This window comes from Balaenoptera borealis (genome assembly GCF_965194805.1).
Source record: "Balaenoptera borealis genome assembly, chromosome: 3".
NCBI classification, from domain to species: domain Eukaryota; kingdom Metazoa; phylum Chordata; class Mammalia; order Artiodactyla; family Balaenopteridae; genus Balaenoptera; species Balaenoptera borealis.
In genome coordinates, this window is record NC_138866.1 from 104,581,793 (window position 1) to 104,602,224 (window position 20,432).

The 20,432-nt window shown below is 37.9% G+C and overlaps 1 protein-coding gene across 6 annotated transcripts in view; it reads right to left on the minus strand.

The window, feature by feature from the left end:
- Positions 1–592: 592 nt before the first annotated feature.
- RFX7 (regulatory factor X7) overlaps positions 593–20,432 on the minus strand; it is a 151,993-nt gene continuing 132,153 nt past the window's right edge. For all 6 annotated transcript variants that reach the window (XM_082387999.1, XM_082388000.1, XM_082387997.1 and 3 more), the window contains 5 exons: positions 14,203–14,319; positions 12,819–12,903; positions 11,967–12,174; positions 8,331–8,626; positions 593–6,734 (listed from right to left, as the gene is read on the minus strand). In XM_082387999.1, the coding sequence (XP_082244125.1) occupies positions 3,456–6,734; positions 8,331–8,626; positions 11,967–12,174; positions 12,819–12,903; positions 14,203–14,319 (3,985 nt within the window). In that variant the 3' untranslated portion in view covers positions 593–3,455. The remainder of the gene's footprint in view (positions 6,735–8,330; positions 8,627–11,966; positions 12,175–12,818; positions 12,904–14,202; positions 14,320–20,432) is intronic.

Consider the following 20,432-nt stretch of genomic DNA (forward strand, 5'->3'; position numbering starts at 1 on the left):
TATTAAGCTAAAAATAAATGTCCTTATGGCTGAAGTCAGTGTTAGGTTTTCTCTTACCTGCAGCCAAAAGCACCTCAGGTACTACATAACACTTTTTCCTCCAGAATTTCTTCCTGGTTCATTATATCCATTGGTTCCTGTTCTGTTTGCCTGTTCTTCACCAAAATGCCTATAATGCTTTTGGACATAGCTGTGTTTTAAAATTTTCTGTTATTTTTCTATTCAAAGTTCCCCAAATACCCATATCTAGGTACTACACAGACTAACATTTTAAAGCAAACGGTATATGTCAGTGAACAAAAGGAAAGACCTTTTTTTTTTTTTTTTTTGGACAACATAAAGCTCTATGCCATGTATCATTCATTGGTAATAAACTGTAAGTGAGTAGCAGAGTTCTGGTGAACGAAATAAGATCTGTGTAGCCTTCTGGATTAATAGCAGAGCATAGATTAGCAGCACTGTTCCTCCTGACGCTGATTTTTTCCCATTTTCTCAACTTTCATGAGATCAAAGGAAGAAATGCTTCAGGTCTGTTTACAAAATGGCATGCTGTCTACATAAAACGGATCCCATAAATCACCTTAAGATCCAGTCAGTTTAATATAAAATGTTTTTAATTGTTTTTGAAAACATTTAAAAAACAATTTTTGAGCACTTTCAATAAAAAAAGAGAACTGAAATGCTACTGCAATATTCAACTACTGTAGTTTCAGCAGGTACAACAGACAACAAAACACTGGGGAAATCTTGAATTTTTGCACTAAATGAAAACATGAAACAGGGCTTGTTTTTGTCATTTATGGTGTAGTAAAGCACATTATAGTACAAGACTGTTATATGAACCTCTGATGCACTGCACAAAAAAACACTTTCCTTCTTTTCAGTTCAAAAGTCAGTGCTTATTGCAATTATATGCAAAATTATTTACTTCATGAAGTCTTATCATGATAAACAGTATGCAAAATGTTTAAAACATCAAAACAATGAAAATAATCTGAGAAAAGAACATATTCAACAATAACTAAGCAGAATTAGTAAACATAAAAAAGCAAATAACTTGTGAATAACTATGCTTGTCTGGTTAACAATGAACCAGTTTCAGTACAGCCAAGAAAAAAAAAAAAAGTGGTTACAGGAATACCTAGTACTGTACAAGATAAGTCAATAACACTCATGCACATTTTGTGATCATGTATTAACATGGTGAAGCAAACTAAACTTAACTCTTCCTGCTGTAATATTCTCATGTAAGAGAATAAGAAATAGAAATATCTCATTGAGATTAATGCACATTGCTACATAAGACAATTTTATCTGTCACTTTGATGACATTTTGTCTTTTCATAATGAAACACATTTAAAAAGTTTAATCTGTGGACTGTATTGGTTGCATTTATCCTAAGAGATGTGCCTACCACAGGTTCAACAAATTTAGTGCAATATATGAACCCCAGAAAGTTTGCTGGACGAATTCAACCAAATTTAAAGTGTTTGCTGCAATACTGTACAGGGGGTTAAAAATCCTCCAGTCTTTATATTTTTATCAAAAAAGATTTCCATTATTTTTGTATTAGTAGGAAGCTAATAATGTAAACAAGGGATTAGAATGGCCTCAAAATCTCCTTTTCAGAGTATCTCATGTAGAAAGGCTCCCATCATTTGTTAAAAGAAATCACACAGTTTCCTTTGGGTATTGCATACTTTGGTGTGCAGTAGTGCTGTGTCTCAATGTACAGTGAAGAAATAACTAGCATCAAGAAAAAAAATCTAACAGATCATTAAATCAAGATAACAGCAAACACACACAAATGCCAATAACTAGGACATATCAATATATAAACCTCTGAGCCAAACCTAGCACCATTTATTTATCAAAATGTTAATACCCTACTTTGCAAATTTATTGAACAATGAAATCTTATTAAACCTTTCACCACATTTGTTAAATATTTGTTGATTGTAGTCTTCTGATTGGCTTACTAATTAAGGTAAAGGAAAGCTTAGCTAGGCTCAAGGTAGCATAGCAATGGTTTAATGTTAGCTTTAAAAACTTAACGGCAATTTTTAAGTCTATTTGAAACTGATCTTGAAGCTCACTTAAATGGAGCTGTCGACTAGTGAGAAGATTTGTGTCAGCATGAAATTCATAAATAATTATTCACAAAACAAAATGGGAGCCACAGAGAGAAACATTTTAAAACAAATCCTGAGTGCTTCTTTTGCAATTGTGGTTATCACAATAAATAAAAATTAAGCATGTTATAAAATGCTCCTCTTCTTCAAGTACTATTGATATCCCCTTTGTTTTATCAGAGATATAAAGATTTGTGACTTCAGACCTCAGGTGGTGAAATGTTTTCTGTTGAGTTTTTTATGTTATCGCTCTCCTGTTTATTTGTTTTTCAAAGGGATTCCCACGATCAAATTGCATTTCTATGTTCAGGAGCAGTGAAGGAGTCAGTCAGTAAATCGAGGACTTATAATTAAAACCCTTCAAAATAAATCTTAAATAGAATTTTAATATGTGCATGCAGACATACTGTGATGAAACTAAGAAAACACTTTTAGTTTCCTTCTAAATTCCCCTATCTCAACTACCAAATAATAAAACATAAAATATTCTTCTAACATGCTTGTATTTATTCTATTAAATTACAATGTTTGGAATTACTTGTTTTGTTTGTGTGTGTGTGCACGTGTGGGCATGTCTCTGTGTTAGCTCCATGTTAAAATCAACATTTTAAAAGAAGACTAATGCAAGGTCACAAATATAAATGGCTACTAGTTTTTCCTTTTAAATATTTTAGCGCAGCTTTTGCTTTCCTTACATTAATATTTAATTTTCCATTATTTTCTCCTATTTAAGCCCTTCGTTGCAGGTGCAAATGGTACTGAAGTCCCAGAAAGTCCTACAGAGATTTTTTTTTTCATTCTACAGTAGCTCTATGCTTCAAGCCTAAATACTTATAATAACCTGAATATTATCCCTGTTTCAAGGAAGACCTTCTTGTCTACACTTCATCTTAACTATGATTTCATATCTAAAAGATAATGCCAACAACAAAAAATATCCTATACCTAAAATCAATGGTTTCCTCTAAAATCTGTGCAGATCAACCAATGAATTAAAATAAACTTATACAAAATAAAGATCTAGACTGCTCTCGTAAAAGCTGGTTATTCTTTTGTTTACTAGCAAACAATGTGATTAAATGGGGAACATTATAAAATTGAAAACCTAATATTTGTTTTTCTACAGCCTACTCTCTTCAGAAACTTGTTAAGAGCTGAGGCGAGTCTAACCATTTCCTACTGAAGAAGAAACCGCTTCTGCAGCAAACTCTTAAAATGTCACAATTAATAGTAAGTGTTTCTGCTGCGGGAGGCACTTCCATTAAGACAAATACAATACATATGTCTTTCGATACAGTGTGCTACATATTATAAAATACAATTTAACCCAACATTTCAACAGTAGGGTGGTCCTTGCTTTCTATCCATTCAAAACCTGATGAAGTCATAGAGCTCATGGATTCACTGCAAATTTGTTGAAATAATGGGTCATTCTTTAATTCTTCCAGTGTAGCTTCATCATCTTGTCCCTGCTGACGACCTGGATCAAACAGTAGATTTGGATCTAAAGCGTTCAAATCATTGATGCTGCCTGAGAGCTCAGAAGACAACCTGATGTCGCTAGAAAAATCAGACGCAGGATTAGTGAGATCAGACGCTACCTGACCTACCAGCTGCTGGTTGGTTTGCAAGCTGTCTCCACTCAACAGGTCTTTAACAGTGCTACTGAAATCTAATTGTTGCTCTCCAATTTCTGATTGTGCTTGATTATCGCCAGGAGAAAAACTGATCTGATCGGTGCTATTACTTTTGGTGAGGTAAGATGGTGCTTGGAATTCATAAATAGAAGTGCTGGAATCGATCATATTCTGCGGATTGGCACTAGGAAAGACAGTGGAAGTTTCCAAAATCTGAGTGAGATTCATCCGGGCTGTATAATTGGAGGGCAGGTTGTTCATGCCCAAACCTCTCACTGCATCATCATTGTCAGAATCAAGTTTACTCAACAAAACATTGGTTATTTTTTTACTGTTTGTTTGCTTCTGAAGAGCATTTGGGAAGGCTGTTTGCATCATGACTGTCAATGGAACCGACTGACTTCTTTGAGCTATGTTGTTGGCACATGCATCCGTGTGAACGTTTGTGAAAACATGAACTTCAGGGGTTACTGGACTTCCAAAGGGGGTCACATTAGATCGGGGGATATTAGATACTGGGTAGAGGGTGCTTCCACTAAGATTACGTTGGCGATGAACAGCAGGGCTCACGCTTCGGCACCGGAAGTTGCTGCTGGCCGAAGAGTTAGTTCCTTTATTATCAAGAGGGGCAGGGACTGCAAAGCCCTCCTGTTTGTTGGTGTTACTTACAGTGGCACCTTGATGCTGCACAGGAGAGACAGGAGTCAGACGACCAAAATGAGTGTCATGATGTCTGGATTGAGACTGGTAAGACTGTCCAGGCACAGCAAAAGCATGAGGTTTCCTGAAACGGTCTTCCACTAGTTCCTGATAGCTTGGGAGAATGCCATGGCCAGACACGGATGAATTACCAACCCCACTGTACCCATTATTCATCCATTCAAGCTTGGTTTTGTCGGGGTGTGTGGCCATGGGTCTCTGCATCGGTTTCACAGGACTACTTGAGACAATGCTGGCGTCATGATATGCCATACTGGAGCTTATTGGGGTAAATGCAAATGGATTCCTGCATTCCACGGGGCTGGGAGGGACACTGCTGCTGCAGTTAGAATGGGGAGTACCGATGGGTGTATGTCGGCTACTTCCTAAAGCACTATCCACGGGCGTGGTCTGGGCCAACCTGGAGCAAGGGCTCTCCCGTGACAGGCTCTGAGACCCGGCAACCACTTCAGATGTGGGGGTGGGGGTGGGGGTGGGGGTGGGGGTCGGGGTAGGGGTCGGGGTGGGGGTGGGGATCGGGGTGCCATTGCTACGGATGGGGTGATAGAAGTGGGTGCTGGGGGCGTGAGATGACGCTGGCGCGCCTGGAGTCACGGACTGACTCTGAAGGGTCATTCCCAAACAGTTACCGTAAGCATGAGAATTGTTCATTGACATCTGTTGCTCCATGAGCACCAGCTCCTCTACAATACTGTCCTGTGTCAGCTCCTCATCGAAAGGAAAGTAGCTTTCATTTGCTTGGGAAACAGAAGGCTCGAACTCCTTCAGTTCGGACTGTAGAGGTAACTGATCTGAAGACTGTGCTTGCAGTTGACTCAAAGAAGATTCTTGTATCTGGCTGTGTAGTTGCTGGGAATACGTGTCCTGTGGCATTCCTTCTAATTCCCAGACAGACTTCTCTAAGTCATTGATATCAGAGTGCTCAGGAACTGTCATAACACTGATATCTTGCTGTTGTTCACAGCCGGCAGATATAAACTCAGAATCCTTAGTGACCTGTTGCCATTCATTTGGGTTAAAGCTGCCATGCGATTTTGAATCACTGTCCAAGAGAAAGACACTGCCTTCAAGCTTTACTTTTATATCTGGAGATGATGATGGTGTGGTTTGCTGTTCTGAAGCTAAATCACTGGTAACAAGAGCAGAGGACTTCAACGGTTGACTTGCCACTACGTGCGAGTTAACATTTGTTGATACCTTGCTAGGAATCTGGGAACCTGCTGCTGAACTTTCCGTTTTCCCTGAATGCAGAACCTTTTGGTCCTTCTTAACACTGCCTGGTTTCTGACCTTCCGAGATAACTGCAGAAAGCTGTTCCACGATTGGTTTCTTTACAGGAGGCACCTGGGACTCTTGCAATGCAGAAGACAGCCGCTTTCTTGGACTTTTAGTGCATAATTTAAGGTCTTTATTTATTGAGTCACCATTAGATGGTGAGCTGGTGCTGGTGAAAGTTAAGTTCTGAGTGGCAACTGAGAGAGTGATAGTGCTTTGATTATTGCCTGTTGAAGTGCCTGGCAGAATTTCATTACAGCGATTTTTACATTTGGTCCTCTGGTCACAGACCTTAGTTGCTTTTATTTCAATAACACCTTCATTTGAAGGTTTTTGCACTACTCCCTCTGTATTACTTTTCTGCCCCGAGAGGGCACTAGGTGTTGTTTTGGGCACGTCAGCCCCATCAGAGTTCTCTTGGCACTGTACAGGATGCTCATCTGATGACATCTCAGGTTCCATTTTGACTTCCACAGCAGATGGTCCCCCGGTGCTGCTGGCCCTGGATCCAGGAGACTGAAGTGAAACAACAGAACCATTCTTGATCTGTGGAATGGTCCTTGATTCTTCCGTTGTTCCTGCAGCACTGTTTACTGAGGCAGAATGTTTCAGAGGGGCACTACTGTTGCTGGGTGTGAGGGATATTGCTGTCATTTTCACCACATTTAGAGAACTCACGTGTGACGTGGGTACAACAGCGGTTTTGATGGGACTACTAGTAAAGAGGACAGTAGTTGGAGAGCGGATGGTGAGGGCACTGGTGTTGGCTGGTTTGGGTAAGATCTGAGGGTAGCGGTGCCGAGCAGAGCGATCCCCCCCAGGACTGGCTGGGACGTGCTGAGGAGTCTTTGGTGCCTGCTTCACAGACTGCATGTGCTGAGTGACCACCTGTACATTGAGGGGAAGAACTTTGCCGTCAGAAGAACTCATTGGACTTGGTGAAGTTACCAGTTGCCTGGTCCGCTGGACCTGTTAAAAAGGCGGAAAACAAAAATATCAGATGTAACAAGTCTAGAATATAAATAGCAATTCATATATTCATTAGTATTAAGGGATTTAATACATGTAATGCTAAAAAGAAAAAAAAAAGGACAGTTCGTATGTTAGACAAGAGTTTTTAGACCAGATTCGATATAACCCGAGAAGTAAATACTATAATAAATGCAACACAGTGTAATATAGTTACCAAATACAATGATATGTAAGAAGAGTATGAAGACTTCAATGAAAAACTTCACATTTGTGATGAATACTTGCTAAAACAATGAATTTTAAGGAGGTTATAGGGAGCAGAAATAAAATCTTGAAGAAACATGCAACTATAAAGGTATCTAACTGGAGTCTGTGGCAAGATGACTCACTCACAGGGGAGACTGTCTTATAAATGCATCTACCATGGGCATTACTAATAAACCACTGTGGATAGGGTCTCAGATAAAACCACTGCCCCCCCCAGTTTGCTCTACAATGAATAGTGCAAGAGTATGGTTCCCAGGTATTCCATGTTTCAATAACATGATGATGACGATGATAAGGATAATGATAAGAACAGAAAAACCACAAGATACTATATTTCCCTAATAACATCATAAATAACAACATAAAATACCATCTTGCTTTAGCATGATGCACTCTCATTTTATTTTTATTTATTTTTAAACATTAAAAAAATTATTTATTTATTAATTTATTTATTTTTGGCTCTTTGTTGCTGCCTGTGGGCTTTTCTCTAGTTGCGGCAAGCGGGGGCTACTCTTCGTTGTGGTGCACGGGTTTCTCATTGCGGTGGCTTCTCTTGTGCAGCATGGGCTCTAGGAGCACGGGCTTCAGTAGTTGTGGCATGCGGGCTCAACAGTTGTGGCTCATGGGCTCTAGAGCACAGGCTCAGTAGTTGTGGTGCACGGGCTTAGTTGCTCCGTGGCATGTGGGATCTTCCCGGACCAGGGCTTGAACCCGTGTCCCCTGCACTGGCAGGTGGACTCTTAACCGTGGCGCCACTAGGGAAGCCCATGCACTCTCATTTTAAAAGCCTCTTCATCATAAACTCAGCTGTGTGAGAGAGGCAAGGAGTAGACCATAACCTCTATTTGTTGATAAGGAAAGAGACTCAGAGTAGCTTAGAGACTTGCCTGAGGTTCCATGTCCAGCAAGCCATTGAGACAAGTCTATGTTAATGTATTACCAACACATATTACAATTTTGCTCCATCTGAATGTTAAACAGGAAAAAAATATAAACCAAAAAAAGTTTGCAATTGTGTCACCTTAGCTTAGATAGAGATGAAACAACTCTGAAAATGACTCATCTCTTACATAAAGCTCTGACTGGTTATGTGCAAACTTAAATGTCTTGTAATTTCACTTCTGTTCCTTTTATAGCTCACGTTGTAATCAACAACGTATATCCTGAATAAAAGACAACCGACTGAAGTGAAATCTGTGTGTGGTCACAAAATCAGTTTATAACTGAATCTACACCTATACTTGCCTCCTTCTTCTGTGCCACTTTTAACTAAACTGACTTCCCACGATCCCAGTAAGGCCAAATGCTATTTAATGATATTACCGGAATGGGACTAGGGACAGCTGCCACAACGATACCGATAGGCTGAGGAGAGAGGATTGCAGGATTTCCATTAGAAAGACTAGTCACTCCATTGGTTGTAGCGCCTTCTGATTTTTTTGCTGAGGATTCTCCTGGCAAAGGGGATTGTAGTTTCTGTTCTTGTTGCTTCTTCTGGATTTTCCGTTGCAATTGCTGTTTAGCGTCAATAGGAGATGGCAGAGTCTTCACTTGGGGCTGAAAGGAATTACTTTCAGCTGTAGGTATAAAAGCAGAAGGCTGGGTAATGCCTTTAATTCCTGAAAATAAACAGAAAGTAAACCTAAAATACTCTTCTTTATAGAAAGTAGTTACAACTCAATTTCTAAGACTATGTAGCCATTTACTGGACAAAGCAACCAAACCCAGCAAATTTTAACTCACAATTTCTTTATAAAGCATAAATGTTACACTTCCAGTTTATAAACATTTGTCAATATGGTTTTAATTGACACCTTAGAATATGGTTCAACTTGGGTGACAGCTGTAGTTATACCTGCAATAATAGATGAAGATTTTGAAAAGAGTAGTAGCTATATCACTAATGTACAAAAGCTAAGATAAATGCCAAGAGAGCATGTTTTACATTTATCAGTAGATGTCAGAAAAATCTCCCTTCCCCCTTCTCTAATTAAGAAATTCACTCATTTTCATGATTTTAATATTCAGTCCACAAGGGGCACTCAATAAATATTTGCTGAAACCATCCATATCTTAGAAAAAAATTGTATGGGGAAAACAAGTCTTTAATTCTACAAGAATTTCATGAAAATAGGTACTACAATTTTAAGTGCTTTAATTAATTAATTAATTAATTAATTATTTAATTATTCCAGTATGACCTAGGAGAAATTAAGCAGAGTTTCTTAATAAGACTGAGGTTAAGATATTCTAAAAAAAGGGTCACTGAGAAAGCTTCTTAAAGTAGTAGTAAGATCAACACTGAGAAAAAGGAATGATAAAATAAGCAAGGGATAAATTTTAAGAAAACTTGATTATGTAATACAATTAATTTTTCAAAAGCTCATTTCACATTTAGGGAGCGGCATTAAGATCATTAGAAAGTGAGCAGGGGTCAGTAGAAACAGTGGAGAGAGGCAAAGGGAGGGCACCCCTGCACTGCTGGCACATCCTGACCTACCCTTCCCCAGCCGTTTCTGCTTTTCATCTGGTTAACAGCAACAGCTTCGGGAGTGGGAGACGGGGAAGGAGAGAAAGCGACTGTAAACTCTAACCCACACACTCACTGCTCAACAATCCCGCATGTTCTGACCCCCCTTTTATCACCTAAGTACTATTCTTTCCCCTCAAATCCAACTCGAATTGCACTGCTCCCATCCGATCCGCAGCCTCGGCTCTGGCTGCTCCGCACCTGCACCCGAGAGCCTGTGCCAACCGCTCAAGCTCGCTGTCTCATGCCTCCTGCCAGGGTTTCTGGACAGGCATGAGTTCCAAGCAGCTGCTTACAAAGGACATCTGTAATACAACCTGTTCTTAATATGGAGACGATACTTACAAAAAACCAAATGCACCTTCAAAGGATGAAGATTCATCCCTACCAAAGGATATTTTTAAAAGTGGCAATGGGGCTTCCCTGGTGGTGCAGTGGTTAAGAATCTCCCTGCCAATGCAGGGGACATGGGTTCGAGCCCTGGTCCGGGAAGCTCTCACATGCTGCGGAGCAGCTAAGCCGTGTGCCACAACTACTGAGCCTGAGCTCTAGAGCCCGCAAGCGGCAACTGGTGAGCCCACGTGCCACAACTACTGAAGCCCGTGCACCTACAGCCCACGGTCCACAACAAGAGAAGCCACCGCAATGAGAAGCCTGCGCACCACAACGAAGAGTAGCCCCCGCTTGCTGCAACTAGAGAAAGCCCGCATGCAGCAGCAAAGACCCACTGCAGCCAAAAATAAATTAAAAAAAAACAAAAACAAAGTGGCAATGGCTGAGAACGAAATTTCAGAAGATTGTTAAAAAAAAGTCAGCCTCCCAAGCTACTTTCAAAAAGTGAAAACGCCTACTTATATATGTGATTTTTAGTATTTTGGTTTAAAAAATATACCTTTCTTCACACTTATGCCTTAAAAATCCATTCATTCAACGTTTCTTTCAGTGAGACTATGTGAATAACGTGGGAAATAAGAAGACAGAGATGTCTCTGTTTCTTTACCCCATGATACCTCCTAAGTCCGCAACATGTGAAAGTACTCTCCTGGGTGTCAGTAGGGGTAGGAGAAAGAGAACACAGCAAGTTGAAGGGCCCATATCTTTTAGAACCTCATTTTGCCAGAAGCTAGGAAGACAGTCTGGTGTAAAGGAGTAACCTGGGTTTTGGAGACAGACAAATCAGGATTCAAATTCTGGCTAATTCCACTGCTTATCTGACTATGGACAAATTACTTAACCTCCCTGAATCTGTTTCCTGATCTGTAAAATGGGAATAAATATCCCCTATCTTACAGGACCGCTGGGGGAATAAATGCGGTAACAGATGTGAGCTATCTAGCTAGATGAGGCAGCCTAAGCACTCTCCTGCCCCTGTGTAACTATAAGTGTACAAACTTGGGCCATCCATTTTATATCGAGACAGGAAAAATTATGATGAGGCTCTTGTAAAAGGCTATTTTCCTGACATTTATGGTCCTCAATTGACAATAAAATGAGAAAACAGAACAATCTCTCTCACACACATACTGCAAATGCTTAAAGCTTCTGATAAATTTAAACAGAGAAAAAGGATTCCTTATTAAAATAATGAAGTTAAGATAGAAAAGTAAAGTTATTTAAGAGTATAATTATAATTATAGTTCTGGCTGTGATAAATCTACTGTTTCATATTAATACATTTTTTATAGAAGTTATAATTTCCTAGAGTAATAACAAAATGTATTCACTCTTTTTTAGGTTTATAAAGTATGACTGAAATAAGACATTTAAAAAATTTCATTGAAATAGATACTTTACACAGCTATTAATTTAGGAGGGAGTTATTATTCCAACGATACTGTCAGTCCTAATACTGTTAATTCTTAAGTTCCTATCTGAATAAAAATACTCATCTGAATGCATATTAAAAAAAATCACTCTTGCTATTTCATAGGAATGCTTCACATGGTTTATTTTTTGTGAGACTAAGGTACCTTTCACATTGTCCAAAGATCATTTCATTTATAAGTATTAGTTTTGGGGATAGGAGTCTTAGCAAGTAATTAAAAAACTTAATCTTACTTTTTACTTGTAATATTTAATTTATTAATTTAGAAATACTTTTATATACTTAAAAGTACATATACACATACTCTTTAAACTTTAAAACAGCAATGGAAAAATTAATGAAATACCAACTAGGAAATCATAAAAGTTTCATACTTAAGCAGAGCAACATACAAAGCTATAACTTAAAAGTTTATCATGAAAGAACTATTATTATTTTTGTTAGCTCAACAAGCCCATCTGAATTTAGTACTAAGGGAAATAAGAGTGAACACATACAAATACTAAAAAGACAAAGGAGGTCTTTTGGCTAAGCTCTTCTTTTTACTACCAACTCTAAATATAGTTAACACCCTGTCAATTTTAGCTTCTTAATAATTTTGTACCTGGTGGTGCTGCGGCCATTACAGTTAGAGCTGCCATCGACTTGGTGCCTATATAGTGACTTTTTACAAGGAAGCGGGCTAATTCCAAGACCGTGTCAAATGGCTGGCTTAACACTTTCTGGGCCCACTCACACACAAGACGGCAAGCAGAAGTGATAACTTCCTCATCAATATTTTGAAGCTGCCCAGAAGGTTCAGCTCCTTCCAACTAAACAAAGGAAAAAGGAAAAGACTTTTAAAAGAAAGTTCAGAGAAATTAAATTGAAGCACACTTAAGATACATGTTCTTAATCAGAAGATACAATATAAAACTATTGAGTCAAAGTAGTACTAAGTGACCAGTACTGGCAGGCATAAAAGTAGAGACCTGCAGATACGAGGCCTATGCCTATACACACTGGTGCACAGCTACCAGCAGCGTTGTGAATGTAACATTTAAACATATATTGTTAAACATATATGAAGACTAACAGATCTTTTGAATTTTTTAAAAAGCCTTTTCTAACATCAAGAAAACAAACTATGCCATAAGCTGTATTTTCTCTTCTGAAAACATTCGTTCTACATGTTATTCTATAACTTAAATTTTCCTCTTGACAATATAGACCATGGATATATCTACAAATTAGGAACTTTAGATTCATCTTTTTTCTCCTTAATTTCACGAACCATGGTGATATAAGTCATATATGCTAACAGTTACCAGCCACTGTTGAACTTTTTGGCTCATTCATTTAGTAAAAGACAGTTCCTGGTCCCTGGTTTTATCCAAATGATACCATGCAGAATCGTTTCAATGTTGATAGTAAGGTACAATTCTACTTATCAAAAAGAAAAGTCAGAAATTCTTACCCCATCCCCAGTTTTGTGAAAATCAAGATTGGGCAGTGTTGGCATATGAACAAAAGCTTTTTTTCTTAGTCCACTGTAGCAATACGTAATAAATGGTTAAGGTCTAAAGTACTCGAAATTAAATGAACTGTTTATATAGTTAGCGCTTGAAAAGTAACTATATATGAAATGAGAATAAAATCAGCCTGAGATACCATCTACTTTCTGAGTTCTTCAGTAAAAGAAAACTTAATATTAGAAACTCAGGGCACCTTTACTCTCTTGAAACTGAAACAGTCCTTGTAGAATGTTACTGGCTTAAATGGAACAAAATGATTTTCATCTGTTATAAATTTTATGAATAAATGTTCCTAATAAGCTGTGCCAGCCACCAGTAACAAACAGGTCAGAAGGAAAGGAATATCCAGATGGAAACCTGGCAGAGAGAAGGGAAACTTTAGCCCAGGGCACTGGGACAAAAACAACTCTTAAGAGTGTCACAAGGGCTTTAACCTTTTCACTTCTCTTTTTCCACTGAAACGTACAGGATTATCACCTGTAACATGCCAAAGACACACGAAGACATTTTTGTTTGTACTCGGGAAACAAGACTCAGTCGTGCAACAACTGGTTAAAGAACACCTGGAGCCGTTTTAGAAAAGCAGCCTCTCCCCTTCCCCTTTTCATGTCCCCTACAGCAGAATTTTTATGCTTTGAAAAAGGCTAAAAGCTAAGCAGAGAGAAATGATGTATTTCTAATATGATACAGAGACCCTCCATGTTACAATCTTCTTCCAAGGGTAGGAAGAACTTTAGTAAACTCTTAATTTTAATTTCCTTACTTCTCTTTGCTTCTAAGTATTTCTCTATCATGAGAGGGGCCTTTTCTATGCCCTGGCTTTAATTTTAATACAGCCTTTAAAGGGTTGGATGAAAATACAAAGAAAACACTAATTCTCCAGCACAAGTTCCACAGAAAAATTTTTTGAATGTTGTATATATTGCCAAGGAGATCCCTATGTTTCTAAATTAGAGGAAGGAAAGATGATAAACTAACATCTTTCTCCACTTTCACTGATATAATTTACAACTGCTGTACTGTGGCGTGCCTTAGTAATTCTTATTGTTAAGGAAAAGAAGATCAGACCATTAAGAACACATTATAGTGGCAGAGTAAGGTGAAATCTATCACAATCCTAATAACCACTATTTGTTATTTCTCTTGCAGTGTGATAAACAGCTGGGAAAATACAATTTACAATTATTCTAAGTACTTCTGAGTCGTTTATATTTGTTGATTTAAGTTTATTTCTAAGTATAGCTGCTAGTTGAACTACAGCAGCAGATGTTCTGTAATAAGTGAGAACTTAAAGAGATTACTAAAAACCATTCTGGTAAAGGATATTTAGATTTGCCTCTCGTGCCCAGACGACGTGCCTTCATGTTTGGAAAGACATTTTTCATGATCTTTCCAAAGTCAGCAGCACTTAATGGATGGTAACCAAGATTGTCACAATAGCTCCTGCAAAAGAAGGAGGGATCAATTCAGAGAGAGCAACAGAACTCAGCATCACATTAGCACAGCATTATTTCAGTCCAACTTGACCCCTATGACAAAGTGAAAAAACACATCTTCAAGTCATTCACCACAATTTTCACTGATACATGTACATCCTTCTTTAAAGACTAACTCAGGCTTACTTAGCTTGTTTCATCCTCAGGGTACACAGTACTACTGCTTTTACTAGCAAAAACTTGCAGTAAGACATTGGCAGTGCAAAGTTTTCCAGCTACAATCCAACCATGCATTCTGAAATGAGAATATCCAGGCTCAACCACTAGGGCTATACGTTTCCACATATATATCAAGCTCACATACTGGAATAATTTCCAATGTAAACATTGTGTGTGTCAGACATTAGAGACAAAACTACTATATGGTTTGGAATAGAAACACGATGTATTAGAACTAAAAGGGACCTTAGGGATCATCTATACCAACACTCTCATTTTACCAATAAGGGAAAAAAATGAAGGCACAGTGTTCTCACCACCACCCCCGCCCCCCATTATTGCCAGGAGAAAGTACCTTGTAAGGCAGTAACTTCAAGGGGGACCAGAGAAACAAGCCAAGTCTTACCTACTACTAGATCAAGTGTTCTGTTTCTCTCTACAGCTGCCAGTCATGGGTAAAAGGCCAATTCCTTCTCTACCAGTTCAGCAGAAGGAAAATGCCACGTCCTATTCTGGCTACCAAGGCCTCCCTCATAACTGTTGGCCTTTGGGAGAACCGCTACCAAAGAGCAAGTCAGAGGAATTCCAAAATAACTCAATCAAATCTCCCCAGCTCATCCCCCATTTCAGCATCAACTAGAGCAGCTTCTCGATGAAGAAGTCATGCAGTAGCGAGCCAAGGAGAGAGGTTTAGGATGAAGAAGGAAAACCACTGGAATGGGCAGCCTATAATGGTAACTGGGACGTGAGTTCTTGTAGATGAGTGAATATCCTGGCAACATTCTTGAAGTGACCTGAATTCCAGAAGTCAAATTGGTAGAGACTCAGGAGAAGGTTGGGAACGCTGGGAGCCTTAATAGAGAGAACAGGGTAGGTCTGAAGACTGGTGTTTTTCTTGATTGTGCCCTCCCTATCCCAGCACCAAATACCACACACTTCTGTTGGGGGTGGGGCTGAGGGGAAGGAGAAGAGTTGCCTAGCAAATGCATTCTCAACAATGCTGCAGAGTAGGGAGAAGGGAAAGGAGCTAACATGTATCGAGAACTCCCTCTATAAGGAATATTAGATACATCATATGTAAGCTGAGACTAACTTCCAAGTGGCTCAGGGGCCAAGGTTTAAAGCACAAAGCGAAGGAGTGACTATTTTGGGGGCTGACAATTTAAATGAATTGCATCAAATCATAACCATTTCAGTAGCAACTTAAATTGGTCATCTTTATGGTTTAAACCAGCGCAGAAAGAAAATGTGAATGATCTCTTTCACACCTTAGGGACTTGATACTTGTTTCCTCTACCTGGAATATTTTCTTACCCTTCAAGCCCCTGCTTGTTATGACTTTGAAAGGGTCTCTACTGACTACCCCATCTAAAGCAGTGCTCTCCTGCCATACCCCCACCATATTCCTTGTCTGTGTACTTTGTTTCTTTTCTTCTCCTGACTTAAAATTATGTAACAGACAATTTATTTGTTATGTATCCTCCATTAGACTATAAGTTCAACCAGGTCAGTGACCATATCTATCTGGTTCACCACTGTATTCTTAGCACTAGGAACAAGACTGAAGAGTCATATTAAGCCCATGTGTCACATTAAACCTTAATATGACATACAACTTAAAATGACTTTAAATATGACTTAATAAGTATGTCATATTTAAAATGACAAGAAACCTTACAGAAACACATAAAACAAACAAAACAAAAAAGAAAACAGGGCCCACTGGCTCCTATGACAGCACTGGAAGATGGGCCTAAAAAAACTGAAACCAAATAAAGAGAATCAAAGCAATGAGTCTAATAAGAGATATAATTTCCATTCTATTCTCCTTTTGTGATTTAGGTTTTGATATTTTTTTCATTATATTAGTATACCAAAGTTCTTTATTTTGGCAGAAGGGGTAGGTGGAAGGTTGGCAAAATTAAGTATCAGGATGACCAATGCAAAATTTGCTTGTCAAGTTGAACTAATCCTGAGTGTGATTTCAGAATGTGACCATCTAGTTTCATCTGGTTTTTGATTCTTATTTATTCCACTAAAAGCAGGGAATTCACTATTTGGAAGAATAACAATGAACTTACCTTTAAAATACTCTTTAGTGGATAAATATATAAAGTATCGGTTGGCCAAAAGGTTCGTTTGGTTTTTTCTGTAAGATGGCTCTAGTAGCACTTATTGTCTTTAACTTCATTCGAAACAGTTTCGTTAGATTGTATGAGACAGCTGTCATATCAGCGTGCATTTAAAAAAAGACTTATCAAAACTGGTGAATTTTTGTGTAGCCATTTTAATATTGAAGATGGAAGAAAAAAAGCAACATTTCAAGAAAGGTAAAAACGCAACCGAAACGCAAAAAAAGATTTGTGCAGCATATGGAGAAGGTGCTGTGACTGATTGAACGTGTCAAAAGTGGTTTGCGAAGTTCTGTGCTGGAGACTTCTCGTTGGACAATGTTCCATGGTTGGGTAGACCGGTTGAAGTTGATAGCGATCAAATTGAGATATTAATTGAGAACAGTCAACATTATACCACACAGAAGATAGCCAACATACTCAAAATATCCAAATCAAGCGTTGAAAATCATTTGCACCAGCTTGGTTATGTTCATCACTTTGATGTTTGGGTTCCACGTAAGTTAAGTGAGAAAAACCTTCTTGACCATATTTCCACGTGCGATTCTCTACTAAAACATAACGAAAACGTTCTGTTTTTAAAACAAACTGTGACGGGCGATGAAAAGTGGATACTGTACAATAATGTGAAACAGAAGAGATCACGGGGCAAGAGAAATGAACCACCACCAACCACACCAAAGGCCGGTCTTCATCCAGAGAAGGTGATGTTGTGTATGTGGTGGGATTGGAAGGGAGTCCTCTATTATGAGCTCCTTCCTGAAAACCAAAGATTAAGTCAAACAAGCTCCCAATTAGACCAACTGAAAGCAGCACTCCACTAAAAGCGTCCAGAACTAGTCAACAGAAAACACAGAATCTTCCATCAGGATAATGCAAGATCACATGTTGCTTTGATGAGCAGGTAAAAACTATTACAGCTTGGCTGGGAAGTTCTGATTCGTCCACCATATTCGCCAGACATTGCACCTTTGGATTTCCATTTATTTCAGTCTTTACAAAATCCTCTTAATGGAAAAAATTTCAATTCCCTGGAAGACTGTAAAAGGCACCTGGAACAGTTCTCTGCTCAAAAAGATAGAAAGTTTTGGGAAGATGGAATTATGAAGTTGCCTGAAAAATGGCAGAAGGTAGTGGAAAAAAGTGGTGAATACGTTGTTCCATAAAGTTCTTGGTGAAAATGAAAAATGTCTTTTATTTTTACTTAAAACCGAAGGCACTTTTTGGCCAACCCAATACTTTGGAGACATATAATAAACAACTCAAATTATACCTCCTGAATCAAATAGTAGGCAATGTTAAGAATAAAACTGCTTATGGTTCAAAACTCTATACTTTGACACCTTACATGTCAAAGAGAAAATAAAGAACGCCTCAATTTGAAAGTAACAATAACAATACCGAGACAGGTCATCAATTTCTTTAATTTTGTGAAATTAATGAACTGGAAATGAGTTCAGAAGGTTGTATAGTTCAACTTCCTGTCAGGTGTGGAAATGGCTATCCTACTGAATGATGGGTTACCTCTGAACACTTCTCCTGATAGGAAGGGCTCTATATTGTGACGTGGCCTATCCAATTTTCAGTGGTTCCAATTTTCAAAGAAAAATAACTTCATTATTACAGCCTCTTTCCCATTGAGAAGTTCTAGACATTCAGTGACTCTGTTTAGTATAAGTAAATATTTATAGGCTATCTATTCATAATTTTGAAACCAGGGCTATATAACATGCCATAGGTCATTCCAGGCCATGTGGAGATCTTGGATAGTTTACATCTTGTTTTCCTGCTTCATAACTAAACTGCAGGTTGATCAAGCAAGATACAGTGTCAATTAACACCTAACTCAGCGTCGCATTATATTTATGCAAGACTCACAAAAGGGGAAGGTACAGAGAATGTTCTGTTCACAGGATAACTAACACTCTAATGCCATTCTTAAAATGAGATTTTTCTTTTGGTCTTACTCTTTTTTTAAAAGTATGCTTTACAGACTTTGAAATTAAGCTTAATATTTAATATGGCCATCAACATGTCACTCAAAATCCTCAGAAGCAAGTCAGTCTTCAATGTTTCTTCATACCATTTACAAATAAATGATTAAGTTAAAGGTAAACATTGTTTAAAGGTACAAAAATATAAATAAAAATCATAAAAGACTTGTGGCAAAATATAGTCATAGGATACATAACAATACCTGGACATTTTTGGACTGCTTTGTATGTGTTACATCATTTAATCCCCCCAACCACCTTGAGGCAGGTTTTTTTTTTTTCCCTGCAAAGCTATTTTTATAGTTCTTTTGAGACATTAAATTTCAAAACCCATTATAAATAAGCCCCTATTTTCTTACAGATGTTAAAAAAAATGGCCTCAACATTATTTATATGAAAATATTCACACATATTTTAGTATACATAAAATATATGTGTTACCTATACTGCCTAAATGCCAGTTAATAAGGATGGTGACAGTAGCTCCTAGAATGCAATTAAGCTGTCTTATTGCAATGACACATTATTACCTATAAAAAGATTGATGCAAAAGATAATCCTTACATCATTATGTAAAAAATAAAGAAAACAGCATGTGTATAAAATGTCATAAAGTCCAACTGCTTTTATTTATAAGAACATGCTTTCAATTTGTGTACCAAAAATTCTAATTTGGCTATGGACTCCTACAATTCAAGGCATATACTTCTGACTTAATGTATGATTTCAAGATTTTTTATTTTTAACCTCTTGATCCAGTTCACTCATCTCTCCCACCCTCCACCATCATCCTTTGACAACCAACAATATATTATCTATATCTGTTAGCTTTTTTTTAAAAGGAATTTTTAGTTTCAACATGTAAGAGAGATCACATTGTATTTGTCTTTCTCTGTCTGACTTATTTCACTTAACATAATGCCCATGAGGTCCATCCATGTTGCTGTGAATGGAAAGATTTCATTCTTTTTTACAGCTGAATAATATTCCACTGTATATACACACAATTTCTTTATCCATTCATTCATCAATGGACACTTAGGTTGTTTCCACGTCTTGGCTATTGTAAGCAGTGCTGCAGTGAACATGAAGGTGCTTATCTTTTTGAGTTAGTGTTTCATTCGTCAGATATATACCTAGAAGTGGAACTGCTGGATCATATGGTAGTTCTATTTTTAATTTTTGAGGAACCTCCATACTGTTTTTCATAGTGGCTGCACCAATTTACATTCCTACCAACAGTGCACGAGGGTTCAATTTTCTCCACAGCCTCACCAACACTTGTTATTTGTTATCTTTTTGATAACAGCCATTCTGACAGGTGTGAGGTGATATCTCATTGTAGTTTTGATTTTCATTTCCCTGATGATTTGTGATATTGAGCATCTTTTCATGTACCTGTTGTCCATCTTTATGTCTTCTTTGGAAAATGTCTATTGAGATGTTCTACCCCATTTTAAAATCGAATTACTTTTTTTTTTTCATTATTGAGTTATATGAGTTTTTTATACACTTTGAATATTAACACCTTAACAGATATATGACTTGCAAATATTTTCTCCCATTCAGTAGGTTACCTTTTTATTTGGTTGATGGTTTTCTTTGCTGTGTGGAAGTTGTTTGGTTGGATACAGTTCCACTTGTTTATCTATGCTTTTTAAAAATTTTATTTTTGGTGTCAGATTAAAAAAATCATTGCCAAGACCTATGTCAAGGAACTTGCTACCTATGTTTTCTTCTAGGAGTTTTATGATTTCAGATCTTATGTTCAAGTC